This window comes from Cinclus cinclus, chromosome 1, assembly GCF_963662255.1.
Source record: "Cinclus cinclus chromosome 1, bCinCin1.1, whole genome shotgun sequence".
NCBI lineage: Eukaryota > Metazoa > Chordata > Aves > Passeriformes > Cinclidae > Cinclus > Cinclus cinclus.
The window spans coordinates 104941682-104969099 of NC_085046.1; the positions used below are offsets into that span (position 1 = coordinate 104941682).

At 40.4% G+C, this 27418-nt stretch overlaps 1 protein-coding gene across 1 annotated transcript; it reads right to left on the reverse strand.

Annotated features, from left to right (window-relative positions):
- Positions 1-4746: 4746 nt before the first annotated feature.
- Positions 4747-26946, reverse strand: ABHD3 (abhydrolase domain containing 3, phospholipase). The gene is made up of 9 exons (XM_062501155.1): positions 26791-26946; positions 25081-25244; positions 22296-22478; positions 20535-20580; positions 17622-17734; positions 13956-14129; positions 13254-13302; positions 13004-13169; positions 4747-4925 (listed from the first exon to the last, which is right to left on the reverse strand). The coding sequence occupies exons 1-9, from the start codon at positions 26935-26937 to the stop codon at positions 4747-4749; spliced, it is 1221 nt and encodes a 406-aa protein (XP_062357139.1). The 5' UTR covers positions 26938-26946.
- Between the last annotated feature and the right edge of the window lie 472 nt (positions 26947-27418).

Consider the following 27418-nt stretch of genomic DNA (forward strand, 5'->3'; position numbering starts at 1 on the left):
GTAGTTACAGGATTGAGCTCTTGATCCCAAACTCAATCCCAGGGAACAGATTTTACAGCTCCCTTTGACATGCAAACACACTCCCAGCCTGCGCTGCCGTTTATCAGACATCTCATTTGAGCAGGGAAGTGGTGACCGACAACCAAAAGGCAGGAGCTGCTTAAATCTTTCACCGGTAATTAACCTTGCAAGCACTGCTCGTGCCTCAGAGTGCCTAAGACAGGTGAGGGAAGGCCACACGGAAATTAATTTAAACCAGTGGCTTTCTCATCACTACATGTACAGAACACTGAAGGAACTGGAGGAGTAGCTGAGACAGCACAGGACTCCGATTTTCCACCCTTCAGCACATTCAAAAAGTCCCTGTATCTTAGGAAGAAGGGAGAAGCTGATTTTTGCGTCTCCAGTAGAAGGAATGAGACAGGAAAATTGGATCCTTCAGAGGGAGAGATGCTTGCCGATGAAGAACTTGTCTGCTTGGCAGATTTTTCTTCCTAGAATGAAAACTAACAATAACAACCCAAACCCAAAAAGTGGCTGAGGTATTCCACAACAGATTGGCTGCAGCAGGAGTTACCTGGGGGGACACAGCATGGATGCTGTTGGTCAGTGGCAAGTCCCCAGGGTGAGTCTCCTGGGCTTTTTTACACCTTCCTCTTTCTTATTACCTTGAGTATTCCAAGGCTCTTTTTGACCAGCTGGCAGACTGGGATGAGAACCCAATTAAGTGGCACAGGTTGAAGTGTGCTGGTATGTTACAGCAACCCGATGACTCGGGGAACAAAGGGTTGTGGGGTTTTTTTTTTGTTTTTTTTTTTGTTTGTTTGTTTTTTGTTGTTGTTGGTTTTTTTGGGTTTTTTTTTGTTTGTTTTTTTTTTTTCTGTTCTTGTTGTTGTTCCCCCTCCCCCCCCCCTTCAGAGTGATGATGCATTGACCCAGGGAGAAGCAGAGTGCTGGGCTAAAAGTCCTCTTCCTGGCAGGTGTGAGTCACTGGCATGAGCCAGGTGGCTCCACGAGTTGCAGGTGAAAGAGGCAGTTCCCCTCTGAAATTCCCGTGTAGATGGCACGTGGCACAACAGGGATTGGAGAATGCCTTCACTGCCTGGAGTTAAAGAGCTTTACAGGGCAATTAGCTGAAAAAGCAGGGAACCATGCATGAAATGGGGGGAGGTAAAATTTGAATAGTTGGTTTTGTTTTGGTGTTTTTCTTTTTGCAGGGAGGCAGGGGGAAAAAATGGGCTGGGACTTGCCCACTTTGCTTGCATGCTGAATGAGTTGGGTTTTTTTGTTTGTTTGCTTGTTTGTTTTTTTCAGGAAAAGAGGGGAACAGGCATAAAAAGGACTGCAGATAGCTACATCTGGAGGGAAGGCTGGTTACAGTTGCCTTACAGGGGTTTGGGTCTGGGACAGAGTGGATACCTGTGTGAGTGGCACACAAGGGCTCCAGACTATTCCAGTAAAAGGGGAGGAGGCTGTTGTCTGAAACATTTGGGAACTGCCGAGATAAAGAAAGCAGGTCCATTCTGTGGATTTGAAGGGCTCGAACAGTTGACTATTAAATCTCACCTGGAAGTTGCAACTTGCAGCAGAGAAGGTAAGGAAAAGCTTCCTGAACCACATCTGGGGAGTAATTATTGAATGTGGAGCCCTTTTCCAATGTCTGTAATGGTGAGTCTAGGCTTTGGAGTGACTACACTCTGCAACAGTCAGCATGTTGGTATCTGAAGTGTGACACTCAGTGCCACATCGACAGAACCAAGCTTTCTGCCTGGAGTCACTGCTGCTTTATTGGTGTTATCTTGACACCAGCTCCTGTGGATTTGTAGACTGTCATCCACAGCCCTTTCTGCTAAGTATTTTAAATGATTCTGTTATGTGACTTGGTTTCTTAAAAGAGCATTAATTCTTCTGTTCAGTGTGAAATGTGGATGGATTAGTTTCTCTGTATTCAAAGAACCATATTTGCCTATTGGAATTTTTCCTGGTTGTTTTTTTTTTTTTTTTTAAGCCAGGAGTGGACATAATAAATTACACCTTAGCCTTGGTCTTTATGATCTGGTGCTAAGACATCTGAGGCCACTAATGGCTCATGTGTGACTGAAGGCCCCACAGAGAAAAAGAACTGTACTATGCATTGATTCCAAGGGAAAAATGAGAGAAGGTGGATGTTCCAGGGCATGTGTGTGATATGTCCTGTCTTGGTCAGGAGGGTCTAGATCACCTCTAGAGAACCCCACCAACTTCAGCCACTTCAGGATTCTGAACTAGGAGGAAAGTTTTTTTTAAGAGGTAGATGTCTGCAGCCTTTGTGGCTTAGAATTTCATTTTTGTTCTACTCCGTCTTTCCAGTAATGAGTACGCTGAGAGCTAACCACTTTCTCCCACCTTTAGTATTGCATATCCCTGCTGATTCCTGGATAATCAGATCACATGAAAAGCCAGATAAAGACCCTGTGAATTCACACAGTTTTGAATAGAAGGCACATTGTGGATTTTGGCTCACTTCTGAAACTGTGTGTGAGGCACAAAGTTATTACACAGCAAAAATGTTTATGGCACTTGTTTCTATCTTGTGTGTACTGTGTACAGTCTGAGGTGTCTGCATTTTTTGTTTCAGAAAGTCTGACTAGGAAAGCTTGAAGATACCCATATTAAAATTTGATTGTTACCACCTTGCATGCTGTGCTTTTCCTTGTTGGGGTACATCTGGGATGGGAACACCAGCTTTACAAATTTTTTGCTTGATGTAGCTTTAAAGATAAATATCTCATGGAGATCTGTATAGGGATTGGACCTAAATTAAGACAGTGCAGAGAGACAGAAATTCTGGCATTAATCATATTACTTTTATTTAAATGGCAAGGTGTGATTGAATGTAAGTGGTTTTATTTTTATTAATACTTGATGCTAAATTTTGAACAGCCGTACCTAAATACTTTTACAAATATAACATTAAATACACTGTTTATTGCTCATTGTTTTTGCATGAACATAAAACCTGGAATTGAATACAAGAATAAATAAGGCACCCTACCAATATACTATTTTCTGTATTGTAGTAGCATGCACAAAAAATCATTTTACTTTTGCAAGTCACTTTCCTCTTTTTTCTTATTAGAGAAAAAATAAGAGTTTGTTATTTGCGCAAGTGCCTGTTTGAAAAGTCAGAACTTGAAAGCACTTTTTAATTTTCTTAATTCAACCATCTACGTTACAAAACAGCTCTTGCATAGCATGTCCCAATTTCTTTTTCTAAAGACAAAAAGTATTTTTGTTCTTCCTTTGCTGTTACTAGGAAACATGCCTTGCAAGAGGAGTGTTCACGTATTGCTTGAGACAAAAGACCTGACTTGCTTTTTTTAGCTGCATTTTCTTCTTGTACTGACCCTGCTCAAAAGATAAAAATAAAAATGCAGAGGCATCTTTCCTGACTTCTTGTATGTGGCTGGGCCCAAATCAGTGATCAGCAAAAGATGGGTGCTCCACAGATACTGCTTAAGGGCCTGTTTTAAATTTCAGTATGCCCTAAACTAGGGCTTCCCAACAGTTTCAAAATATATTCTGTCCATCTGTCCTTTCTCCTCAAAGGCCCATGCTGGCTGTCACTCTGTCAGGGCTCAGGAGAACAGCGATGCCTCGGCCACCCTCACAAATCGTAAGCCACTAGGGCAGAAGCTGTTTTGCAGTGCCTTCAATGATTTTACAGCCTACTGCCAAAATGGTGACAAATGATTAAGTAAACAAACCAGAGGCACAACTCTGACCTCCATCCCAACTTTCTTTAAACAGTTTGTTCCATTCTTTTAAGAAACAATATGAAACAATAGCAGAGACAAAAGGTTTGAATTTGTCTGTCTTTTTTAATTTAAAGCAGATTATATAATAATTTTCTGATGCTCTAATATCTATTCTTTAAAACTGAAATGTTCTCGCAAGGTAATATAAACATAGCAGGTTCAATCACCAAGTTTACCAGTTATATGAAGTATGTGTTACTTATGTGACAACACCCAGCTTTACATAAACTCTGAAATGCAAAATGTCTTTTAATTACATAAGTTATTACAGTACTGTTTTAAAGGAATCTTTTGGTTAAATGTAAACACTATAAATTAGCTCTTTAAAAAGTAACCATGTAAGACAAGTATGGCATTGACATAGTTTGAAAAAACAATAAACAATCCTAAATCTGAATACTCTCAGGGCAGAACAGCAGAAGCAGGTATCAGTCTAATGCTGTGGAATAACATGCTGAAATTTTGATTTATGTGAAGAATTGGTACTTTTATTTGATCCCTCCTTTTGTTTTCCTATTTTAAGTTTTTCACCATCCGTGCTCTAAGGAATGGGCCAGCTGGTACTATATGTGACAGGATAATATAAGCTATTTTGAGTGTCGCCATTCTAATAGTAAAAGCCATCTAAATAAAGTCTCCTAAATACATACTGGTTTAAATTAAAATCCTGAGGAATTTTAATCTCTCTACTTGATAGTTTTGGTTAAGTGCAATTTGATGTATGCAGAACACTGTTTCATTTAAGGTCATTCTTAGTAAGGCATATTAAAAATAAATATAAAAGTGACAACATAACATTTAGTTTCTTGCTACAAAATCTTAGGCAAAAATATTTTTGCATGTAGTAATAGACTTTATCCATTTGCTGGCTTACAGAAGTTAAAATTTGTGCACTAAGCTTAACTGCCCTTGTCAGAATGTGCCACTGTGCTATAATAGTGGTCCAAAGCTACATGCTAAAGATTTTATTTCCATGCTCAAACACAGCTTGCACAAACTGCTTGAAGACTCTGTCCATGTAAGTGCACTTCCTTGGCCATATTCCTTCCAGAAAACCGATATGGCCTCCGCACGAAGTCAGAACCAAAGCAACGTTTGCATTTTGTTTGGCAGTTTCTACTGGTATAGCTAAAAGGAGGGTAAAAACATTTTAAGTCCTTAACCTTCTGTGAAATGCCAGCCATTGAATAATTTCTCTTAAATATTTCTCATATTATGTATGAATAAATAGGCACAGCATTAATATACACTTAAATGTCATACAGGGTTTGGAACCACAGCTGTATTAAAAGCCAATTTTCTCTTCATCATTACCTCACCTTACTTACCTGTGTGATTTTTTTTTTTTTTTCCCTGGGTGCTGTAAAAATTTTAGCTTCATCTGTCTTTCACTCACACTGATGGAAAAGCACCCATGTTAATGCACACTTATGATTTGCTATAAATAGTGTAAGTAAAAGGACTAATTTTTAACTGTTGTTACAATATTTGGCTTTAGAAAAACTAAGGAACTGGGCCCTCAATTGCAATTGTATGAGACTCCAAGCACAGAACCTTTAGCATCAGGGTAAGATTCGGCCTGTAAGATATCCTATCAGCTAATATAAAAGATTATCATTATATCTGATCTGCCGTATGTTTACACCTGTATGTTTAGAGCACACCATGCAAACACACTGCGGGATGGTTCTTGCCCTCAGGAGCCCATAATCTAAAACACAAGGTAAACAGAGAAAGATGAAGGGGCAAACAAGTGTACAAGGACACAGAAAGTGCTCCGTGCCACCCAGGAGATTAGTGGCTCTCTACTGAATAGTGACTGCTAGAAATTATTTTAGAATGTAGATTATAGGACTGGATAGTACAAGGATTTTTCTTTTGCTGGGTTAGTTTTCCTGATCTGATTAGCACCCTAATCCAGTTCCCCATGTTAATGCCAACATCAGAATAGCGGCAGCCACAGTCAGATGGAGCCTTCAGTGAGGTGGCAATTTCAGCAATGGCCTACAATTAGCTTAAAACCATCAGTGAATGACACCTGAGATATGCACTGATCTGGAAATGTGTAGGAAGGAGGCTTCAGTGCCTCCTGTTTTGACTCTGCATAGATGTGTGGCTTAAACAGTTTCACCACTGCGCAGTTCCCTTTAGTGAAGGAAAATAGAGGTCAGTGAGCACAGACTGACACCGGAGAACGCGTATGACTTTACAAAGGCTACTTGGTGTGATGGGGTGACCCTGTTATCATTTGAACTGATTGACACAGCAGTAGAGCTTTATATCATGACTGCAAACACCACAGATCCATAAAAATAAAATTATTTAAGCAACTTACTCTGGAGTTTTAGGTATGTTAAGTAGACATCTGAATGAGCAGAAATCTCAGCATATTTCAGTAAAGAATGGCTTTCAAAGTTCCAGTTTTCAATTAAAAAAACTTTATGAAATGGGAAAAAAATCATATAGATTTTTGATTATACATGATTGACAGAAAAAGCAACAGCAAAAGAAAAATGCTTTGTCCAAAGAAGGGAGTAGCAGCAGTTTCATTCACTGTGCTGTCTAAAAACTGTTATGACAAGAAAATAAAGCTGATTTAAAGTCATACACTGCTCAACTAGAAATACCTTGTCACTACAACACTGAGCAGCAAGTTGTTCACAAGATTTATACTACTTCCTTACTTACTTTAAAGTATTTTTGAATCAGATTCAATTTTTGGGGTGTTCAGTTGTACACATCTGTTTCTGACTGCACTTCCTTCAGAGACACCTTCCACTCATTCCTTTTCCTAGGAGTCTGTTCCTTTACCCCTTTATAAATTTGCTATCTCAAAGGTCATTGTCCTTGAATAGTCCCTGTCTCTGCATATTACTACCTTCTTCATAGATGTGCTCCTTACTTTCATTTGGATGCTGGCAAACTCATAGCTGTGTGCTTGAGATGCCAGTTTGCCTTCATTTTCAGCAATTAGAGTAAGGGCACAGAGTAGCCCTTTGCTTAGCCAAAAAAGGGCCCCCAGCCAGACTAAGTCACAGGAGAACTTGAGTGCAATGACTGTGGGGAACAGCTGTGCAACTTAAAATAGATCAGGGCAGAAGCACTGCACCTGTGGAGCCAGGGGAGCAGTCTGTGCCTCAGAGGTCCCTACCAGCCGTGCCTGGAACGACACGCTCTGTTCCACTGGATGCCAAACCAACTGCCCACAGAGCTGGGTTACTGTCTTTGACTGTGCAGGTGTGGACAAGCTCCCTGCCCCATACCTGACCATACCCTAGAGGAGCACAGACTGAGCTCCAGAGAGCAATGGGGCCTCTCTTGCCAAATGTGCGAGGTTCTTTGCTGCTCAGTGCTATCCATTTCTTCTACTCTTTCCCTCCTTTCAAAATCACAGGCATCTAAGTAGTTTGTAGATTCCAGCATTTATTAAGTATTTCTGATTCTTTACTAGGAGGAAGAAACTGTGCTTCTTACTGCTTCTATGAGAAGTCCTTGGCTTTTCCTTTGTTCAGTTGGAAAACTGAAAATACCGTATGCAGGATCTGGGCCTTTTAAAGCAGTACTGAGGCCAGACTAAAAAGTCAATGATGTAAAAGCCTAGACTGGGGAATAGCACATGCTGAGAACATGAGATGCAGGAAACAATGTGTTATTTCTTGCAATCCAACACATGCATCATTTTCAGACTCGGCACGCGCTTGTCTGGAGTTTTGCCTGAGTTAATCTACTCAGCAATCTCTGATCTGCCTCTCTTGGATTCTGTGGAGGAACACGTTGCCATGCACAAAGAGAGTGGCTGCGATTCATGTCAGCTTCTGCTGACTGCATAGGAATTTGCCCACTTATCTGTACCAAGACATCTGATCTGCTTCCCTCCAGTAGTCTGTGGTCTGTATTAAATAGAACCCGAAAGAGAAGTGGGGATCAGACACAAACCCCATGCCTGCTTCAGGTAATGAATCACACTTTCCACATCCGTTCTGCAGCTGTCTGCCTGGTCACTGAGGGGACTAATAAATAGGCTTCTGTGCAAGGTGCAGGAAGGAGCATGTGAGGAGAGACAGATTTGACCTCCAAGTATCAGAGATTGACATGAGAGCTCCATCAGTCCTAATGGATTCAGGATCAGCTCCTAACTGGCCTGAACATACCTCTTCACTAGCTGAAACATGCAAAAACATGACAGTCATTCAATTTAGCAGACTAGTGTCAATGTGTAGGGAGAATGTTCATTTCTGTAATAAACTGCTTTGCTGGGGGATTAAAAGGGAGATCATAATAAATGTCTCCTCTACTGTGGGGAAACCCTTACAGGCCAATCTCACCATGACCTCTGCATACCAGTCCTTCAGAGGTTGCCAGCATAATCATAGCTCCCACATCAGTTTGCTGCTGGTCATTCATTCCCAAACTGGCTGGTGATACTGGAGTGGGAGCCATGTGCTGCCTGCCTCCACACAGCTACAGTGGCTCTTTCCTAGAAGCCTAGTAGTCCTGCACTAGGATGCTGATTATTTTCCATGCCCAGTAAGGTGCAAGCCACATGTAGGTCTTTACAAATGTCATCTTCCCCATCCTGAAATTCCCTCTATTTGTCCATGTAACTCTTTCTTCCCCAGCAGAGTTTCTTGCTCTGGAGGTTCTTGGAAGAGAATTGAGTATATTGTGTTGCTCTTCAGTGCCAAAATGCAAATGATGCTTGGCAGTGGTGTGGTATTTTTCTCAAGGCTGTTCCTAGGGACTGTTAGCCGTCCAATAAATAAAACCACAATGCAACAGAGTAAATTTTGCAATGTAAAGGGCAGATGAATGGAGCACTGGATGTATGCATTCTAGGAGATAGGACTGCATGCCAAAACATACCACTGTTCATTTTTGTCCACACATAACATTGTACTTAAGTTTATTTTGGCCAAAATCTGTACTGCTATTTGACCCAGCAAGCACAGACCTGTGATTTGTGATCACAGAACCACAATGTAAATATTTGTATGCAAAACTACTTTGTTCAAAACCAATTTGTTGTACTTTCTTTGCCAAAAATAATTATTATTTTCTTAAAGAACAAAAGAAAAAATATGTAAGTCATTGCTATCAAACATTCAATTTTTTTGCTTGATTTCTCTGTTCCCTAAACTTTTGACCTAATTGTTATCTATCTGGCCATTCCTTGGCCATTTGATCTCTCCTGACAACTTCATTCAACTGTGCTCTTTTACATAACAGGATGTAAATTATCACCTAAGAGCAATTACTCCAAGTTTGAATTCAGGTGGAATCAAAAGCTTCAGAGATTTCAATAAAATATATTTAACTGAGCTTCAGACATGCATTTATTTGTCACAGTGGATCAGAAGGAAGCTGGCCTGGTACCTAGCTCCAAGGGCAGGCTTACAGTTCAGGCACAATGCTCATCAGCAGCAATTAGCTAAGCATTAGTATAATGAAATTTAAGTCAGATGCTTAATACACTGCTAAAAGTCTCTTCAGAGAAAAATGCCACTTCAGATGAGAAGTTAAATGTGACAGTGATAATGAATGCTATCACTCCATTTTCCTGACTTATTTTCTACATTTACAAAATACAAGGGCTTGACTTGGCTTTATTACGTATTTCCTGAAGCAGTGGCTTGTTTAAATTAGTTACAGTGAGAGAAGTGTCATGCAATGAAGAAAATATTTGTTTTCACTAGTCAGTATTAGGCAATATGAGAATTGCATTCCCGAATTAAACTACAGATACATCAGCTGCCAAGCTCTATGAACTTTGAACAGCAACATTAAGGAAGGACTGCATATTTATTGCTTCTTCGTAATACTGGAATGAGATCAAATGGCACATTTTCCCTGTATATTTAAAAATAGCTGCTGGGAAGTACAAAGCGTACCAAAAAGCGCATGAGAATAAATGATCAGGTAGTAACAAGCAACTGAGCATCTGCACTTTTTAAGGGAAGTGTCTCTTTAGGTCCACATTATGTAGTGACAAAGCAGACTTGGTTTTGTATTCCTCAAGCTCTGTTAGTGGAAGATAGATGTGCCTGGCTTTATGGAAACTATTTAAACACAAAGGAGTTCTGGCACAGCTTTCTCCCTGATGAGTTTTCTGGGCTGGTTTCCCAGCTCTTGGAAACTACAGCTACCTACAACGAAATTGGAAGGTGGTTTAAAAGTTGGTAGGTATCACTGGGAGAGATGAGGCATGAAATAAGCAGTCCCCTAAGTCAATAAAAGGCTGGGGTTTGGATGAGTATGAATTTTGTGACATTGAATCCATGATGTAGTTGTGAGTGGAAGCTGCCTTTGGTTGCCACAGGCATCTATGTGTCCATACATAGAAGTTTTTAAATCAGAAAAAAAACCCCCACAGTTGCCAAAATAAGGTCACCTCCAAGAGTTATACCAGCCCTTTACGTTTGCTAACATAGAACAGCTCACAGAAGAAGTCAAGATGAATGAACTCCAGTAACTAATGGCAGCAGACATAAATCCCAGGCTACCAATTGGGGTGCTCTGTGTCTCCTGCCAGCACAAGGATTCCCACTGAGGGTGCATAGCTCAAAAGAAAAAGGAACCAAGGATATACAGCTACAACAGAGTCGTGCTGTTAGCTGGAAATCAACATTCTCCCATCGTCCTAGTGGCCCTTTCTGAGGTAAACTTGTACAAGGACAAGGCTTTACAACGAACAGCATTAACTCTGTGAACAAGGAATAAACAAATGCCTAGCCACTCAGATATCTCCATGGAGAAAGGATGGTTACAATCAGAGTTTTAAGAGAAGATGGACAGTCATTACAATAGACTCTTAGTACTTCTTGTTTCAGAAGTACTGGTGTTCTACCTCGCCCCCCTCTACACTGCAAGACTTCTGAGGCATCCTCACAGTTGTTTAGATACCTTGATTTTACACAACCAGTCATCCCATAGTTCACCAAGACTTGTGTTACTTTGACAAAACAGCTTCAAGGTTTCAGGTATCTACTATGGCCGCAGTCTAGGGAACTCAATCTTTGAGTACTCAAACTAATCACAGAACTGCTGAGGCTGTAAGAGATCTCTTGAAATCATCTAGTCCAGCACCTGCTCAAGCAGGGTTATCAACAGCAGGTTTTCCAGGGCTGTGTCCAGTAAAGTTGTGAGTATGTCAATAGATGGAGACTACACAAACTATGCCAGCATTGCTGTTTCCTTGTGTTCAGATTAAATGTCATAGAGTCAGATCAATAGCTGGCTCTTGAGAGCTGGAGGTAAAAAGAGGATGGAGTAACTGCACTGGCTTTCATCTAGGTAACAAATGTCCAAGTCCCAGTCATAATGGGCTGGGAAAGGTTAACAAATCTTTCAGGGACTGAGGCACACTCACTGGTTTACTGCTGTTGTCACTGCTAACTAGGTAGACCCTGCCAGTTATTACTTAACTTTAGACAGAAACCACAAACTAAGCTGTTGTTAAACAAAGAGGTGAAACCATTGTTCTGTCTTTCAGATACTCTCTGAAACAAACATGGCACAGCAGATGACCTCCCTACAGTGCAAAGGGAAGCTCATCTCTAGGGTCCTAAAACCCATAAAAATTGTCTTCAGAATAACTAGCCAGATTTTATATTTGGACACAGATTTTAGGGTCACAGCCCACCCATTCTAATTTTCAGGCCATTATAAGCTTATAAGAGAACAAGCAACTATCCAATTTCAAGGAAAAAAAATCGTACAGAGGCTAATAAATAGAAAGGGAGTAATGCTGTTTCAGAAAGCATTTGAACTGCAAATTTTTAAAAGGTGCATATAGTATTCTACTATAATATTGCTGTGTTTACTCAGACTTTTTTTAATTAAGTTTCTGTTTTGGCCAATGTAAGGGATAGGTAGTTTGGCTAATCTAGAGTCACCATTTTTTCCCCTCATATTAGGTGTCTGTCACCTGTTTACATTGTTCATGCAAAGCATGGATGCCTTTTGTTCTAGAGAAGAATAAATCAGACTTTTCCTAGTGCATTCTACTGGAGTGGCCCTTTTCATGTCACATTTGTCTCTAACTGGTCTTCAAACTATAAACAGTAATGTGTGTGCATGTTTCTGTATGTGCTGTACATCTGCACACAGATGAACAGTACACACAAAGAGTCTCTTCCAATTCTTTCATTTCTGCTTGTTGTTCTGATCTGTGCCTGCTCACTTTGGTTTCATGATTCATTCTGCAAGAATCTCACTTCACTTGTGGTGGCAGAAGAAAACTTCCCTGAAATAAATTAGTTGTATAAACTACATTTTTAAAGGAGTCAGGTGCTCATTGCTGAAGACTGTTGCCTCAACCAGCTGTTCATTTTAGTGGTGTTCCTCTACACTAGCCTTTGTTCTCTTTTCAGAAGCTATAACCAATACACAGACCACAGGAGCAGGCATATATTTTCAGAATAGTTAGCAACAGGGTTTTCATCTTCAGAGGAAAAGCAAAATGATCACATGTTTGGCATGAAACAAAGAAAATGGAAAGCAGTTTTCAGCCTGTTACTTAGCTGATACTGATGCTCCTTACTAATTTCAACATGCCTCCTTCTAGGAGCTCACCTTGTGTGTATCTCTTCCCTTACCCTAGATTTTGGCCTACATGATTAGATGTAACTAATTTTTTTATTTATTTATTTTTACTTACGATTTACAGGCACTGGAGGTGTCACTGAGATCAACAGATGAGGATTTCATGTCATCTCAAACATAAGCAACTCCCAGACATTATTTGTAGGTACTTGAAGAATGGCAAAACCCCCCACTTGTTTACAGTTTGAATTGTGAATGTCTACATCCAGACATCAGAATCCAAGGTCGTTTTTTATGGGTTCTCTTCATACTTGGTGAACAGAAACAGGTACTTCTGAGCAGGCACTACATCTGGTATCTTCTTTACAGCGAGATAACTCACACCCTAAATGTGCCTGTTTCTTTCTTTTGACTGTAAAGACTGCACTAATGCCTAATGAGGCCACCCCATATACTTCTGCATCCTGTACTAATCAAGTCTCGCCATCGTAATCTGTTTTATATGTGTCTTAACTACAAGACTGAGACATGGAACTTTTGATCCTCCATGCAAGTAACATTTAAATACACTTCTACTCACAGGTCTGAGTTTATTCTCAAACCTATGTAGTTTGTCTTAATGACTGCATATACAGATAAATATATTTTAAAAAGCCTAAACTTACCATGAGCTGGGGAGAAAACATCATCCACAGAGTTTAGACATAACACTGGAATTCCTACTGACTTCAGCTTGCGACACGGGCTGGCATCTTCATAGTAATCATCAATTGAACGGTAGCCAAACATGACTGAAGTGAACTGCTTATCAAATTCTCTAACAGTTCTAGCCTGAAGTACAGAATTCAAATAGGGAACTATGTCAGCATTTGGAAAACAGCATCCAGCTCAAGCAGAAGTAACATTTTCACATACCTTCATCACAAGATCCATATCAAATAATTTCTCCAACATTTGTCGATGCCTAAAAAGAAGGATAGAAAAATTGGAGGGCCTGGTTTTTTTTTTGTTATGTAAACAAATGTAGAAGTTCTATGCTTTACAGATACTTTTATAGAAGTAACTCTCTAACATGCTTGGTTTTAATTTTCTGTCATATTAAAAATCTGTCTGGAATCCAAGAGCAGAATAATTGTTCATCCATATGTAGGCGCATCCAGCAACATAGTAAAAATCTGCATAAGCCATGAGAAAGATGCCAAAGATAAGAGAACTTAATATTTGGGAATACAAAATACACCTTGATTTTATAAAGCCACTTATGAACTAGGGCTTTCTGTGGTTTTTCAGTGAACACCAACTTAAAACAATTATTATATATGTAAATCTATTCAAAGTCAATATGTACAAGTCTAAAAATTTTTTAAATCCATTTACTTCACCCATGGATACAGAAGTACATTGGGCTTGTTGCGAGTCCCTTGAGTAGCATATAAATTTAGTCACATTGATAACAAACTTTCTTGAAAAGATCCATTTGATTTCAAAACTTACCAAATAATGCACAAAGAACAACTAGAGTTGTTACAGCATTATTTTTGCCAATATTTTTATACCTGCTGTTGATCTCATGTTAAAATCCTTCCACCTTGCTAAATAGTTCAGAAGGCAACTCACCTGCTGATAGAGGATTGTAGACAAGTGGTCAAGTAATAGTTGAAAAGAAGCCAATTTAGTGGCTTCTCCAGAGATTCTACAGATTCAAAAACATTCCAACCCGCAGAGAAAATTGCAGCTGCCATTAAAGGAGTGTCTCTGCCAGTTTTGCCCAGGTAATTTAAAAGAAGCATGCTACAAATGAAAAACAGAAACATACATACTATCAAACTGTTTGCTTCAATTTAGAGTAAATGTAACAGCCATGGTTTTGTCTGTTTTTCAATAGTTTCTGCTATGAATCCTGCAGTTGTGCCTACTACACCTAGAAGGTAGTCACATAATGAACATATGACTCATGAAGTTTACTTTCTCTACTATCAGAGAGGAACAGGGTGCACTGTGTAGGGTGTGAGTAGGAGTGCATTTAGAAATAGAGCTGTATTAAGTCTTAGATCACTAAAAGGATGGAAAAGTAAAATGATTCTTACTCATGGAACAAGCATTCCTAAGTGTTAGTAACTTTTCCATCTTAGTCTTGGTCTTCCTGATGTGATAAATCTGATAAGCTTGCCTGACAAATGCATGCTGCCCCTGGCACATGTGCCTCACTATGAAGAAGTCTTTTGAGATTAAGGTAGTGTCATTACCTCACCTCATCCATATGGAAGAATATAGCTCTTCTTTAACACAAAGTGTGTGAAGAATGAAGCCTTGCACAATCAATAAAACTAAGAAACAAAATTATGACCCAAATAAATGGCTCAGGTCTTGTCTTTCTGACCAATTGCAACTTACAGTCTCTGCTGCTAATGTACACTTGAGTTGAAAATGGGGGGGGGTTCACAAGTATCTACCCTTCAAATGTAGAAAAAATAAAACTGCAAGAAGGGAGTAAAATAAAAATACTGACAGAAAAGCTCTAAGTCTTACTATAGTGCCTGAGACCATAAAGTTTACAACAAGCATTTTAATACCACGTTTTCAACACAAACCAGTTAATTAGTTAACATTAAGACAGCTTCCTGAATAGCTTCCTGGACTCATCTACTGTACTTCAGGAGGTAGCAACCTTTAGCAAAGACATTATGAACCAGCCTGCTGTCACAGAGACTTTGTTCCTCTGCACTACCTACCACATCATAGGACAGCAGTCCAATAAACCAACCAAAAAAAGTTGCAGTAGCAGAAGAAGCACTTTTCTAACAATTCACAATGTGTATGTGTTAGAGAGAAGGCTTAGGAATCTTTATGTTACAAAATAAAGTCCCCTTCCACAATAATACCTGCTGAAGATAGTAGAACAGGTAGTGTTTCATTTACATTTATATATATATATATATATATCTGAAGTGAATATCTATTTTCATTCTTAACTGGGGCAAATAGATTATTTGACTTCTCAGAAAATTCTGAAAAGCAAGAAAAAATTCCTGCTAGATTAAGACAAGTGGATGATTTTGTAGAATGTCCCTGGTGAGATCTTTGCTCGTACTTCATTTTAAACATGCAATGCTCCAATTAATTTTGAAGCATGGAAACAGTTCTCATGTTGATGATTAGAGACTATTCCAGTGTTCTGTGCAATTAAGCATATGCTTTCTGGTTTTGGTTCAGGATTTTAAAAACATACTGGAGGGTGAAGGTGGAACACCTTGCCTAAAATTGCCCAGTGGTGCTAGTGACATATAAGCCAGGTACACAATGCAGATTCCCTGTGCCACTGCAACAGACTTTGCCAGTTTTTGGATACCATAACTAGGTTAACCCAAGGACAGAAATTATACTAAGGGCTGATGTGGTCTTTGGTACCAGTCACAGCACTGCCAGCTTCTACCATACCTTCAGCCCTTCATAATTGCCAGGCACAGAGAACTGTAGCCATCCCAGTATCAACTGCCACAGAAAAGCACAAGCATACCAGATTTCTGGAGAATATTGAGGACAATATTTTGATACACAATCAAGGAACTAAATAGGAAAAAGAGTCTATGGATCTGCTATTCATATGTAAGGAAGAACTGGTCAGATAGAGAAGATGCAAAGCAGTCTTGGTCACTGAGATTATTTGATGGTACATTTTTAAGATGAAAAAAGTGGGTGAGGTAAGTAGCAGAATTACAAGGCTGGAGAGAGTTGGCTTTCATTTGTTCAGGGATCTGGTTGGCAGGATCTCACATTAGATGGGCCTGAAGACCAAAGGGGACTTTAAGGATAATCAAACATAAAGCAAAAGTGTGATACATTCTTATATGCAGGAAGAGTAGCAGAAGGTCACATGGAAGAAAAATACTCTTCTGACCAATTTCAAGAGGAAGTATCTTTAAGGTAGAAAAGGGGTGGTCTGCCTGTGAGAAACAGTCATTGCCCAAGCATGCAGGGATGCAGTTAGGAAAACTGAAGTTCAGCTGGAGCTGGAACAAGCAAGGGATGTACAAGACATCCAAGACATCCAAGAACAGAAAGGTTTCTGCAGCAAGAAAGGCTCCTCTAAGTCTTTTGGTACAAAAGAAGACTCAGAACAAACAACATTCTCTTCTTTCCCCTCATAAGTGAAGCTAGTCATCTCATCCTAGAATGCAATCTGATCACCTGGGCATGTTTTGTCCTTGATGAAAACTGTCAACATTACTCCCCATATGCCTGGAAATGGCTCCCAGAGGATCTTGCCAAAGAACTGAAGTTAGGCTGGCCAGCCTTTTTCCTTCCTGGGACTACTGTTCAGCAGAATAGGGAACCTAGTGACTAAAGATTTGCTAAATAGCAGAGAATAGCAATTTTGAACAAGTATGTATTTATCTCAAAGGTCTGACAAGTGATTGATAGATTAATGTCAATATATAGGAATATATATTAATATCAATATATATGGGCTGTATCTGCCCATTACCCACAAAATTTCTGAGGGAAAAGGAAAAGAAGTTACCACTGTGTCTGCTGTATTCCTAAGGAAAAAAATTCTCCTCTGCTGTGATTTTTGTTAAAGAGGCTGCTGGAATATTTCTGCTAGCTTCTAGCAGTGGTGGTTGTTTTTGGTTTTTTTTGGGTTTTTTTTGGTTTTTTTTTGTTTGTTTTTTTTGTGTTCCTAAGAAACAGCTATCATTGTCTGTTCTTGCTGTGCTTTCTGGAGAGAAGCCAGGACATGGCAAATCTTAATATCATATGCTCTGCCAATCCATACCAGTTTGAACAACAATACTACTTCTTGCTTCTGAGCCAGACAGAGCAGATATCCACACCTCTTCCAGCCTAACCTACCCACACACTGCAGAACACAGAGTGAAGACAAATCTTATTGCCAGAGGTTGCTATGAAACATGGTCTGTTAGTTCAAGATCCTATTTCATATCTGTCTGTTCCAAAGACAGCCTCCATAGTTTCCAAAGATGGTACAGCCTACCTATTTGGCTGTCAATATGCCTGTTACTGTTTCCTGTCTTTCTCCATTCCCCCCTTTCCCCCTCCCCCTCCCAGTTTTTAAATGTTAGCCAATTTCAACCTTCCCTGAAACAGAGGTAAAAGCCTTAAAGAGATATGAAGTTTCTAAAGGTCTTCTGCATACTAACTGTTGGAGAGAAACCCAACTTGCCTGCAGTTCAGTAAATTCTTCCAGAGTAATAATTTAAAATCAGGCTACACCAGTCTTATGATCACAGTTAAGCTGGGACTTGTGTTACACAACCTTACCCTCCCATGGAAACACCTGCTGCCATGAATGGAGCTGAGGGGTGCAAGCTGTGCACATGATGAATAACAGCCTCTAAATCCTCTGTGTTAGCTGCACAATAAGTCCTTGGTGTCTGTAAGGAGTCAAGAGGGAAAAAATGCCATCATAAGCTTTTGTATTATCCTTTAAGGACAAAGCATACTGAACAGTGGATCATTATATAAGAAGATAAATTTATCATTTATTGTGAAGCTTCACTAAATGGCAAATATTAATCCAGAGTGGTTCAGAAGGAGGTGAAAGAAGGACTTACACTTGTTATCATTACAAAACAAAGGAGGTGACAGGTATCTTCAGTATCTGCAACCTCCAGGTCATTAGACAAAATCTGAACAGAGAACATGCTAAACTGGAGAGAACTAGATCAGAATTAGATAGATACTGATTTTTTTAAAATACCCCAAGGAAATGGAAACATTATAAAGGCTGTCATTTACAGAAAAGGAAGTTATAAGATCAATTTTACTATATTCACCCACATTCAAATGCAAAAGAAAGCATTAGATTTTAAGTTCTGTCAGCCAGCATTTGAAAACTAACCCATATTTAGATTCTACATGCAACACAGTCAAATAAACAGATAAATAAATTCCCCAGTGTGGTTTACCTAATTTAGGAAAGTATTCTAGTAACTGAAGCAATGAAACATATTATCTGTTCTTTATCCATCATTAGTGTCTCTTTAAATCCTGACTGAGACTTGAAAAGACTTCTGCTGGCATCAGATTGGATAACCCTTAGGTAAGATTTTAACCACTTCTATTGAAGGATAAGCATGACTCTTGAGCCTCCCCTGCACAGACACCTGGAACAGGCCACATAGCCTGACCTGAGGCACTGTCTGGAGCAGTATGAGGGAGACCAATACATTTAGGCACCATAAGAATCACAGTTTTTTTCTAATAGTGTTGTCCAGATCTCATCTCCAAAGAAATGGTTTTTAACTTGATAGCTGCTACTAACATGTTAGTAACTTGCACTTAACTATAGGTACTGACTGAACTGCCAAAATTCAGTGAAACATTAAATATAAAAATACATAACTATGCATTAATGGAACTTTTCCTGTTGCCTAAAGCAACGATGGATTTCAAGGGTGTTTTTTTAAATTGCTTTCAGTTAAACTGGTGATTTGTGGGTGACTTTAACAACATTAAACTAATTACTTAAAACACATTTAACAAGAATATTGAAATGTTGATGTCAAAGATTAAGAAATGGAAAGAAAAGCTAAATCTAGATAATTAGAACTGAAGACATTTTTAATTTCCATTTATATTGCATTTCCATTTCTCATCCGCATGAATCACTCTTCGCTGTTTTACATCCTATTAATTATAAATAGTGTGAATGTTTTATTTTAATTAAATTGTCAACTTTACAAGGAAAAATAAATTATTTTGGGTAACTAGGATCTAATGCATTCTAAGTGAAAGTGTATTTCATTAAAGTTTATAAAACTAAAGATATATTTTTCATTTTAAATTCAGTTAATTCCAGACAGTTTAATGTTTAGCTATCTGTGCTTTCTATGAAGATATTTTAAAACACCATCTTAGCTCACAGTGGCTGTGGTCAATGTAATATTTTATTATTCCAGAGCAATAATTCACAATAGCTTTCAATAATCAATGAGAACAGTATTCTTTAAATAACTATTATTTGTTGTAAATTTGAATCTATCTTTGAAGTGACTAGAAAAAGAACTGCTTACATAACTAATTTCTACTGTGGTGCTTAACTATGCTTCAGAGTCATTAAGTAGGGATTTTATACTAAAACGTTGAAACCTCTTTGCAGAAAATGTGATAATTTCAGCTGGTTTTCTGCACCACAAGAACTTATAAAGCTTAAAGATGTAAATCCGATTACAGTAAAACACACACAATGTATCCAAACAAGGGGTCTTTTCTCTAAATGATTCAGAAATTCATCAATAAGGACTTTGTGTGTCACAAAACTGCTTTGTAGATCCATCTCCCAAAGTATGCAGAAAACTACTCTTAACATGGCAATATTTGCATTGAAATGCTTTATCTGATTATGGGAAAACATTCTGAGCTTTTTTGAAGTTTGAAACCAGGGGTTTAAAAAAATATAAAACAATACTGAGTATTATGCACATTCATTCCAGCTGCAGAATTGTCAATAGAACGCATATGAAAAAACAAAGCTTATTCAGCAATATTTCATCATGCCTTGTCCCTAGCTGCAGAAAACGTTTAGCTTCAAGATTTTTTCATCTGAGGAATGGCCAGTTATTTCTAAGCAAACATGATATGCCTGTCCCAAAAAAATGTCCTCGGTAGCTGAGTTTGTGTCATGATTGCTGAGAAAAATACAAGAACACATTTAACTTTCAGGATACAGATATCCATATAAAGCTGGTCTGTTAATTCACTAACAATGTTGTGTGAATCACTTCCAATGGCACACCTTTTTAACCATATCAAAAATATATTTTATACTGGGAAAGAAATTACAGTGGATTGTAGTTGGATATGTATGTTACATCACTGGGAGAAAATTGCAATGACTGAGCAGAGATGTGCACATTTTAGATACTGCACTATTTTTGGAAAGAAAATGTAAGGATTGTTCATTTTAATGTTACATATATTATTAATTGAATAATTTCCTAAAATGAAATATTCAGTAAAAAATCATGTGTTGACCAGTTGATCCTCTAGGATTTCAAAGTAAAAAATTAATATTGGCATGACTGATCTACCAGATGACTGAAATCTCTTGTCTGCATTTTCAACCCATGCTCTGAGTTTCTGTCATTTAAATCCAACTGTACAAATAGGCACAAATGATTTCATAATTACCACTTATAAGTGAGAGATGTTTATCTTAGAAGTCATCCTTACCAAAAGCTCCTCACCAGCAATTCCCCGATTGTTGAAAACCACGCATCTAAAAATTGAGACAGTAAATTCAATTGTGTATATTGTTAATTTCACCAGAAGAGGCAACTTAAGCACAGAAAAAAAAAAAATGAAAATGCATAAAGAAAAATGATCCACTTCTATGAATAAGTTCAGTACATAAATATTTACAGACCCACAGATCCTAGAGGCTGACCTGTGTGGAACAAGCTTTATACCAAAATGGAGTTCACTGAGGTCAGTGGGACTATCAGAACACTGTGATTTGTGGAGGTCAGGGTGAGAACCTCAAGGTTTAGCTGAGGGTGGTACAGACATGTCCTGCCTGCACTCTGCCAAGAGCTCTGCCAGTGCAGGACCCAGCCTAAAGCTGTGCTCTGAAAAAAGAATGTCAGAGATCCGTGTGCAGACATCCTCCAAAGCTACATAATTCTATTAAATTGGAAGAAATGAGCCAAGTAAAAATTATAATGACAGCTGGATCTAAGTTGCAGGTTCTTGTGAATTTTTTTTTTTCTCATCTGGTACAGCAGAAGTTTCTGGTCTCTCTGTTGGTGGGAGTCTCTAAATCTTCTGTCAGTATTACCATGATTTAGGAATCCATACTTTCTCAAACAATATTAATTTTCTATTGCCCTTTTACCATCTCACGGAAATAATTTTATTAAATAGTATACATAGTTTGATGGGTTAAAGGCATGAAAGAATACTTATTTTGGTATTTTTCTCAAATGTTGCTATTTAAAAACAAAATTACAGCATTTTCTTGAAATCTGACCTGAAGCTCCACTTTTTAGTGTTCTGCCTTCTCCCCTTAGGGGATGAAATGCAGATATAACTTCCAGGAATACTTTAAAAATTAATAGTAATAAGTTGTTGATTTGGGGTTTTCCTCTGATATTTTTTACTGCTAAGTTTCAAAGTGATTTAAAAAGTACTTTAAACAATCAAAGTGTTGCTTTACTTTCATAATTTAGTAAAGTAGTTATCCAAAAAGAGAAGAGACAGCCCAAACATGTAGATAGAAGCTAATAAATACACATATAGTCGAAGAACTTACTGGAGTCAGCACCAGAAGCCAATCTGCAAAGACAAAATCTAATATTCCAAAATACAGATCCTGGAACAACGACAACTAATTTTAATGTGCAGTAGCAATATGGTTACATAAAGGAGTCTACTCATTGACTAATCCACTTATGTTACCCAACTCTGACCAGAAGCCTTAAAATGAAACTAAATTACACAGTAACAATGAAGAGGTGACAGCCCCCTCAAACACCATCAGTAAGAGCAGGCTAGCTCTCCTTTCTGCACCCAGGAATTTGAAGCTGCTGAATCAAGCAATTTTGGCATTCAGAAGCTGACCTCCTCTGAGGCCGACTGCCAGCAAACAATCCACACAAGTTTTCTTGGAGCTGAATACAAACCCTTTCTCTAGAAAGTGTAAAGTTTAACACCTAATGCAATATAATAACTTAAGAAGCAGCAGCAAAGCCCTGTGCAGACTTAGCTGGCTTTCACTGCAATCTCTGGGGCACATCTGTAGATATTAAAACAGCCCTTCCACATCTACTGCCTGTTATATAATTCCACTGTGATTATTATTACTAATAACACTTCCTTACATAAGCTACTGTATTCAGATCTCATTTCCCTTAGGAAAGCATCTGATACTTACACATACTGATATTGGATCCTAGCAGAAGCAGCAAAATTAATGGCAATGAAAAACAACAGTACCTATATCCCAGTGTTTCGCTTTGATGGATCATATGAAGAATGTAGGATTCCTTGCTTGTTCCTGTCAGGCCAGGCAATAACAGGACAGTGGGTCTTGTGCTGGCATCCGGATAATATGAGCTGTCATTATTATCAAACCAATCCAACGAAATCTGTCCTCCATCTGCTGTTTTAATGAGCTCACTGAAAGGTACATTTTAAGACAACACTGATTAGATTGAAAAATAAATACACACAGGAGTGCTTGTGGTTTACAAATTACCAGGTATGAACTCTTCTTTTTTCGTTATGTTTTAATACTCAAAGTGCCATGTGACAAGGCATGTCTGCATTCAGAAAGAGTTACACCTACAGCTGACAAGAGTTAGAACAGTCAATTTGCAGAGTAATTCCCATTCAGTAAATGAAGACATGGCCTTTCATAAATTGCTGCTGATGTACTGAAAGCTTGTAGCTAATGTGATTTTTGGCACTACCTTGTGTTTTATACAGGCATTTTTGTGCACTGCAGATTTCCTTTGAATCATCTGAGAATCTTTTGATAGCACGCTGGGTAATGTAATAAACATTTATCGCATTTTTTTTCCTCTTCATCCAAAGAAGTCAAGTGTATAATGGATTGTTATGTTTTAAACATGCAGAGCACAGACACACACACTACTTCATCTTTCACCCCATATCACTAAGAGGTGTGCTAAAATGCACTCTTATAGCATATATCTTAATAATGCAACAAATACTGTAATATCTCACAAAGCTACGCGTGCATTAAACAATGACAAAAAAGTTTAGTTTTTTGTTTTAGAAACATACAAATTTTCCCACTTCCTGGAAATTTGAACAGTTAAAGTGTTACTTTATTTTCATAACTTAGAAAAGTAGTTATCCAAATGGAGAAGAGATAGCCAAACGTAGATAAAAGCTAATATATACATATTTGAATAGTTGGAGGGAGTTGGTGTAGAAACTACAGAAATGTAAGCCTACCTTGCATTTGATTTTTCTTCTTAAATTCTTGGTAGTGACTACTGCAGATTTTAAAGATGACCAGCCTTGTTGGACTCATTAGCTCAGCTTTGCCCTTTTTCAGTAATGGGAAGTAGATGCAATGCTAGTGAGTACTGCCAACACAATCTAAAATGGTGCAAAATAAGCACTGCCCTGTGGAACTATGTTTCTTCTCTCAAAACCCTTGAAATAAAAGTGTACAAGAAGGACTAGAAAAAGTGGACATGGCCATACCACTGAAATGTTTCCTAGTTACTAAAACTTAAGGGAAGCTGCTAAATGCTAAATCTATTCTACTGTTCAAGCAGAGCTGAAACAACTTGTGTTGAATCCAGGTTCCGGCGCATAAAAGTCCTTCTCCTTAGGTCTTGTGCCAAATGCCTCATTTGCCAGACTAAGTCTCAATTCTGTGTGAAAGAGATTAGCTGAGGACAAAAAATAAATATAAGGGATTTTTTTTTCCCCTCTTAGAATTTAGGCATGAAAGAATACAACATAAACTCCACAGGTAAAAGTTACTCTGAAAATCCCAGAAGTTTGGTATATTCAAAACAAGGCTGAATGTGGCTACTATGGTTAAGGTACAACATGTTGGATTAATGGATGGATACAGTGACTGCATGACCTTTGCAAAATTTTGGCATTCAAACACCAGAATATTTGATAGGCCAAGTAATTGTGCTGCCATCCAGAGAGGCCTCAACAGGCTACAGAAATGGGTTGACAGGAACTTCATGAAGTTCAGTGAGGAGAAGTGCAAAGTCCTGTGCCTGGGAAGGAACAACCCCATGGACCAGTAGAGGCTGCCCGTCTGGAAAACAGCTTGGCAGAAAAGGACCCGAAGGTCCTTGTGGTGGCCACCATGTTGAACATGAGCCAGTAATGCACCCTTGCAGGAAAGATGGCCAAAAGTGTGAAGGCTGTGGAGGCTTAGGAGGAGTATAGCCATCAGGTTGATGGAGACAGTCCTGCTCTGCTATGGAACACTGGTGAGGCCACACCTGGAGTACTGAGTCCAGCTCTGGGCTCCCTAGTCCAAGACGGACTGGATGGACATACTGGAGAGAATCCAGCAAAGGGCCACAAAGGTGATGAACAAACTATCTCCTATGAGGAAAGGCTAGGACATCTGAGACTGCTCAGCCTGAAGAAAATGCTCAGGGAGAACTTAGCAATGTCTTTACGTACCTGAAGGGAGGGTGCAAAGAGGATGGAGCCAGGCTCCTTCCAGCGGTGCCCACTGACAGAACAAGAGGCAATGGGCCCAACCTGAATCATGGGAGGTTCCCTCTGAATATGAGGAAGCACATTTTTAATGTGAGAGTGACTGAGCACTGGCACAATTTGCCCAGGGGTATTGTGCAGTCACCATTCTTATGGAAATCTGAAAGCTATTTCAACATGATCTGGGGCAGCTGGCTCTGGGTGACCCTGCTTGAGCAGGGGAGTTGGACTAGGTGGCCTCCAGATGTCTTTCATGACTTCATCCACTGAGTAATCCTGTGAACATATAGCCACATCAGTTCCTATATTGTCACCTGTATTTCAGTGCTACAAAACTCTCTGAGCTAAAATAGGCCCATTTATGAACATTGACCTTTCAAACCTACTTCATATTGGATCCATGATAAAGATAGTTCAAGTCCATGACAAAGTTGTAAAGGTGGGCATAAAGGAAAAAAAAACGGGCATGAACTTGAGCAATGGCAGTGGGTGTGACACAGTCAGAGAACAGCTGGATATCAAATCAAACACTTTCAAGAATAAAGGCACTTACTTCCTGTACTGTACTTGGGGTCTAGATGTGATAAAGGGGCGTAGGAGTGTCTGTACCCGACCTTCCCAGCACCAAATTGTGGGATAGTAAGTTTCTGTCACAACAGGGCAATATTCCTCGAGAAAGCGGCAGAAACGGTCATTGCTTGCCACCAGCTGGGGTTTCTAGGAAAAGAGACTACAGTCAGACATGGGCATTCTTATAAAACAAAAAAAAAAAAGAAAGAAAGAAATAAAGCTTATTTAAATAGTCTCTCAGTTTTAATTTATTTCATATAATCATTTGCAATGCTTTTACCTTTCATAGTACAGAGATAAGTAAATGAAAACGAAACAAAATGCCAAAAATACCCAAGTGAAAAGCAAAACCCATTAGGCATAAAGGATTCCTTACCTATTTCTAATAACATACTAATCTAGCTCTACTTTTACCAGCATTGTATCTTCACTGACAAATTAAAATCGCACTGTTTCTTAGTAGGCAAGAGAGATGTTACCAAGTCTGTTTCCTTGGACCACACAAAAATGACATTTAATTCATGCATGCACTTTGACCGCAGTACCTTTTTTCACCTGTATGCTGGTTTTGCACACTTCTCGCATCTCGTTCTACAGTACACAACTGCATCGGTTCCTCCTCTCTAAGAATGCTCTGCATGCAGACAATTTGATTACAGTTTCCATTTGTTTATCAATTAACATGGAAAAGTCCCTGTATACCAAGCATCTCAGGTTTTAGCAACCATATTTCTTGTATCTCTCTGTCACAGTGACTACCCAACATGCAAGCATTAACAGGACAATGACAGACTCTTTGAGGAAAACCATTCCACATAAACAGCTGTAATGGCACATCCTCCCTTCGTTTTTCTCCCCTAACCAAAATCAAGTACCCTCTTCTCTCTAAAGAGGAAGGCTACATTCCCAGCGGTTCTCTGAAGGACCGTGGCAACACTCAGGTCCTCAACAGTCAAAAACCTTTTGATATGCGTATTTTCAGTTGATTACGCATTCAACGAGGCGCTCTCACCACGGGGCCACTTCAGATCTCACCAGGCTCACCGTATCCAAGTAATCTGAGATTGCCTAATTTTTCTGTAAAACTGCTGCTGATGATGAGATGCTCAAGAGTGCTCCAGCCCCCAAAACGCTGCCATGGTGCCTCCAGAGGTACTTAGCATGGTACCGACGGTGACACAAGGGCGGCAAAATTACTTTATCACCTGCCGTACTAGTGAACCGAGTAGTCGGGTTCGTGTTGTGCAGGGCAGTCTCCTAACTTCCCTTTCCCAACCATGGCATCCGGCCAAGCTCTCCAACCGGTACAACTGCGTTTTGTGGACTGCCGAGGCCGGAGCCCCTTCCTCTCCCAAACCGAGCACGACCAGGGGAGCTCTCCCTCACCGCAGGCCGGCGGCCTCCGGGGGTCACCGGCGGCCCCCGCGGAAGACGCAGCCCCGGCGGGCGGGGGAGGCTGCGCTGCCGGGCCCGCGTGGGCTTCGAGCGGGGTTTCGGCCGGCCGGGCCCCGGGGCAGCACCTCCGGGGGAAGGAAGAGCGACGCGAGGACAAGGCGGCCGCAGAACCCTGCCCCCCCAGCCATTCCAGGTGCGATCCCCCCGCCTACGGGCGGTGGGTCGCGGTGACCTTCGGGACCGTCCCCGTCGGCGGGACACCTGCGGAGCCCGCCCGCCCCGCCGCCCTCCCGCTCACCTTGGCGATGCTGTTGAGGTAGTAGCAGGCGTAGGCGACGCCGAAACCCAGTACCAGGGACAAGCCTACGCCGGAGCCGAAGAAGCCCACGCGGACCTGGCTCTCCAGGTAGAGGGAGAGCTCCCTGGTCAGCACCTGCCAGTCCATCGCACACGGGGGGACGGCACGGCAGGACACCACACCCCGGCTGCCGCGGGCGAGCCCACCCCGACGCCGAGGGAGGAGGAGAAGGAAGAGAAAAGGAGAAGGAGAAGGAGGAGCTGGCGCCCGCCTCCCGCTGCCGCTGCCCGCGGCCCGCTCCGCGCTACAGCGCCGCCCCGGGATCGGGACCGGGACCGGGACCGCCCCCGCCGCGGCCGCCGGGGCCTGGGGCCGGCCGGCTTGGAGGGGCCGGGGCCGAGCTTGGTCGAAGCCTGACCCGGGGGGAACGCAGTCCCGGGCGGCCCGGGGTGTCTCAGCCGCCGCCAGCGCCTGCTCCTCCATGGCAGTGCTGCCGGCATCGGCCGCCCCACGGCAGGTGGCATCGCCGTGCTCCTTCGGGGTCACCTTGTCCCGTCGCTTTGCCGGGAGGGCAGGGAGGGCGTGTGGGGGTCAGATGGGAAAAGGACCCCTCCAAAACCGTAAGGAA

Excerpts from the sequence above, each read along its gene's own strand:
- ABHD3 (XM_062501155.1), bottom strand. The coding sequence starts at position 26,937 with ATGGACTGGCAGGTGCTGACCAGGGAGCTCTCCCTCTACCTGGAGAGC. Across the intron at positions 20,581-22,295 it reads AGCGAAACACTGGGATATAG|ATGCGTGGTTTTCAACAATC; the intron begins GTACTGTTGTTT and ends CTCAATTTTTAG. Across the intron at positions 4,926-13,003 it reads TGTTTTCTCCCCAGCTCATG|CTATACCAGTAGAAACTGCC; the intron begins GTAAGTTTAGGC and ends CCCTCCTTTTAG.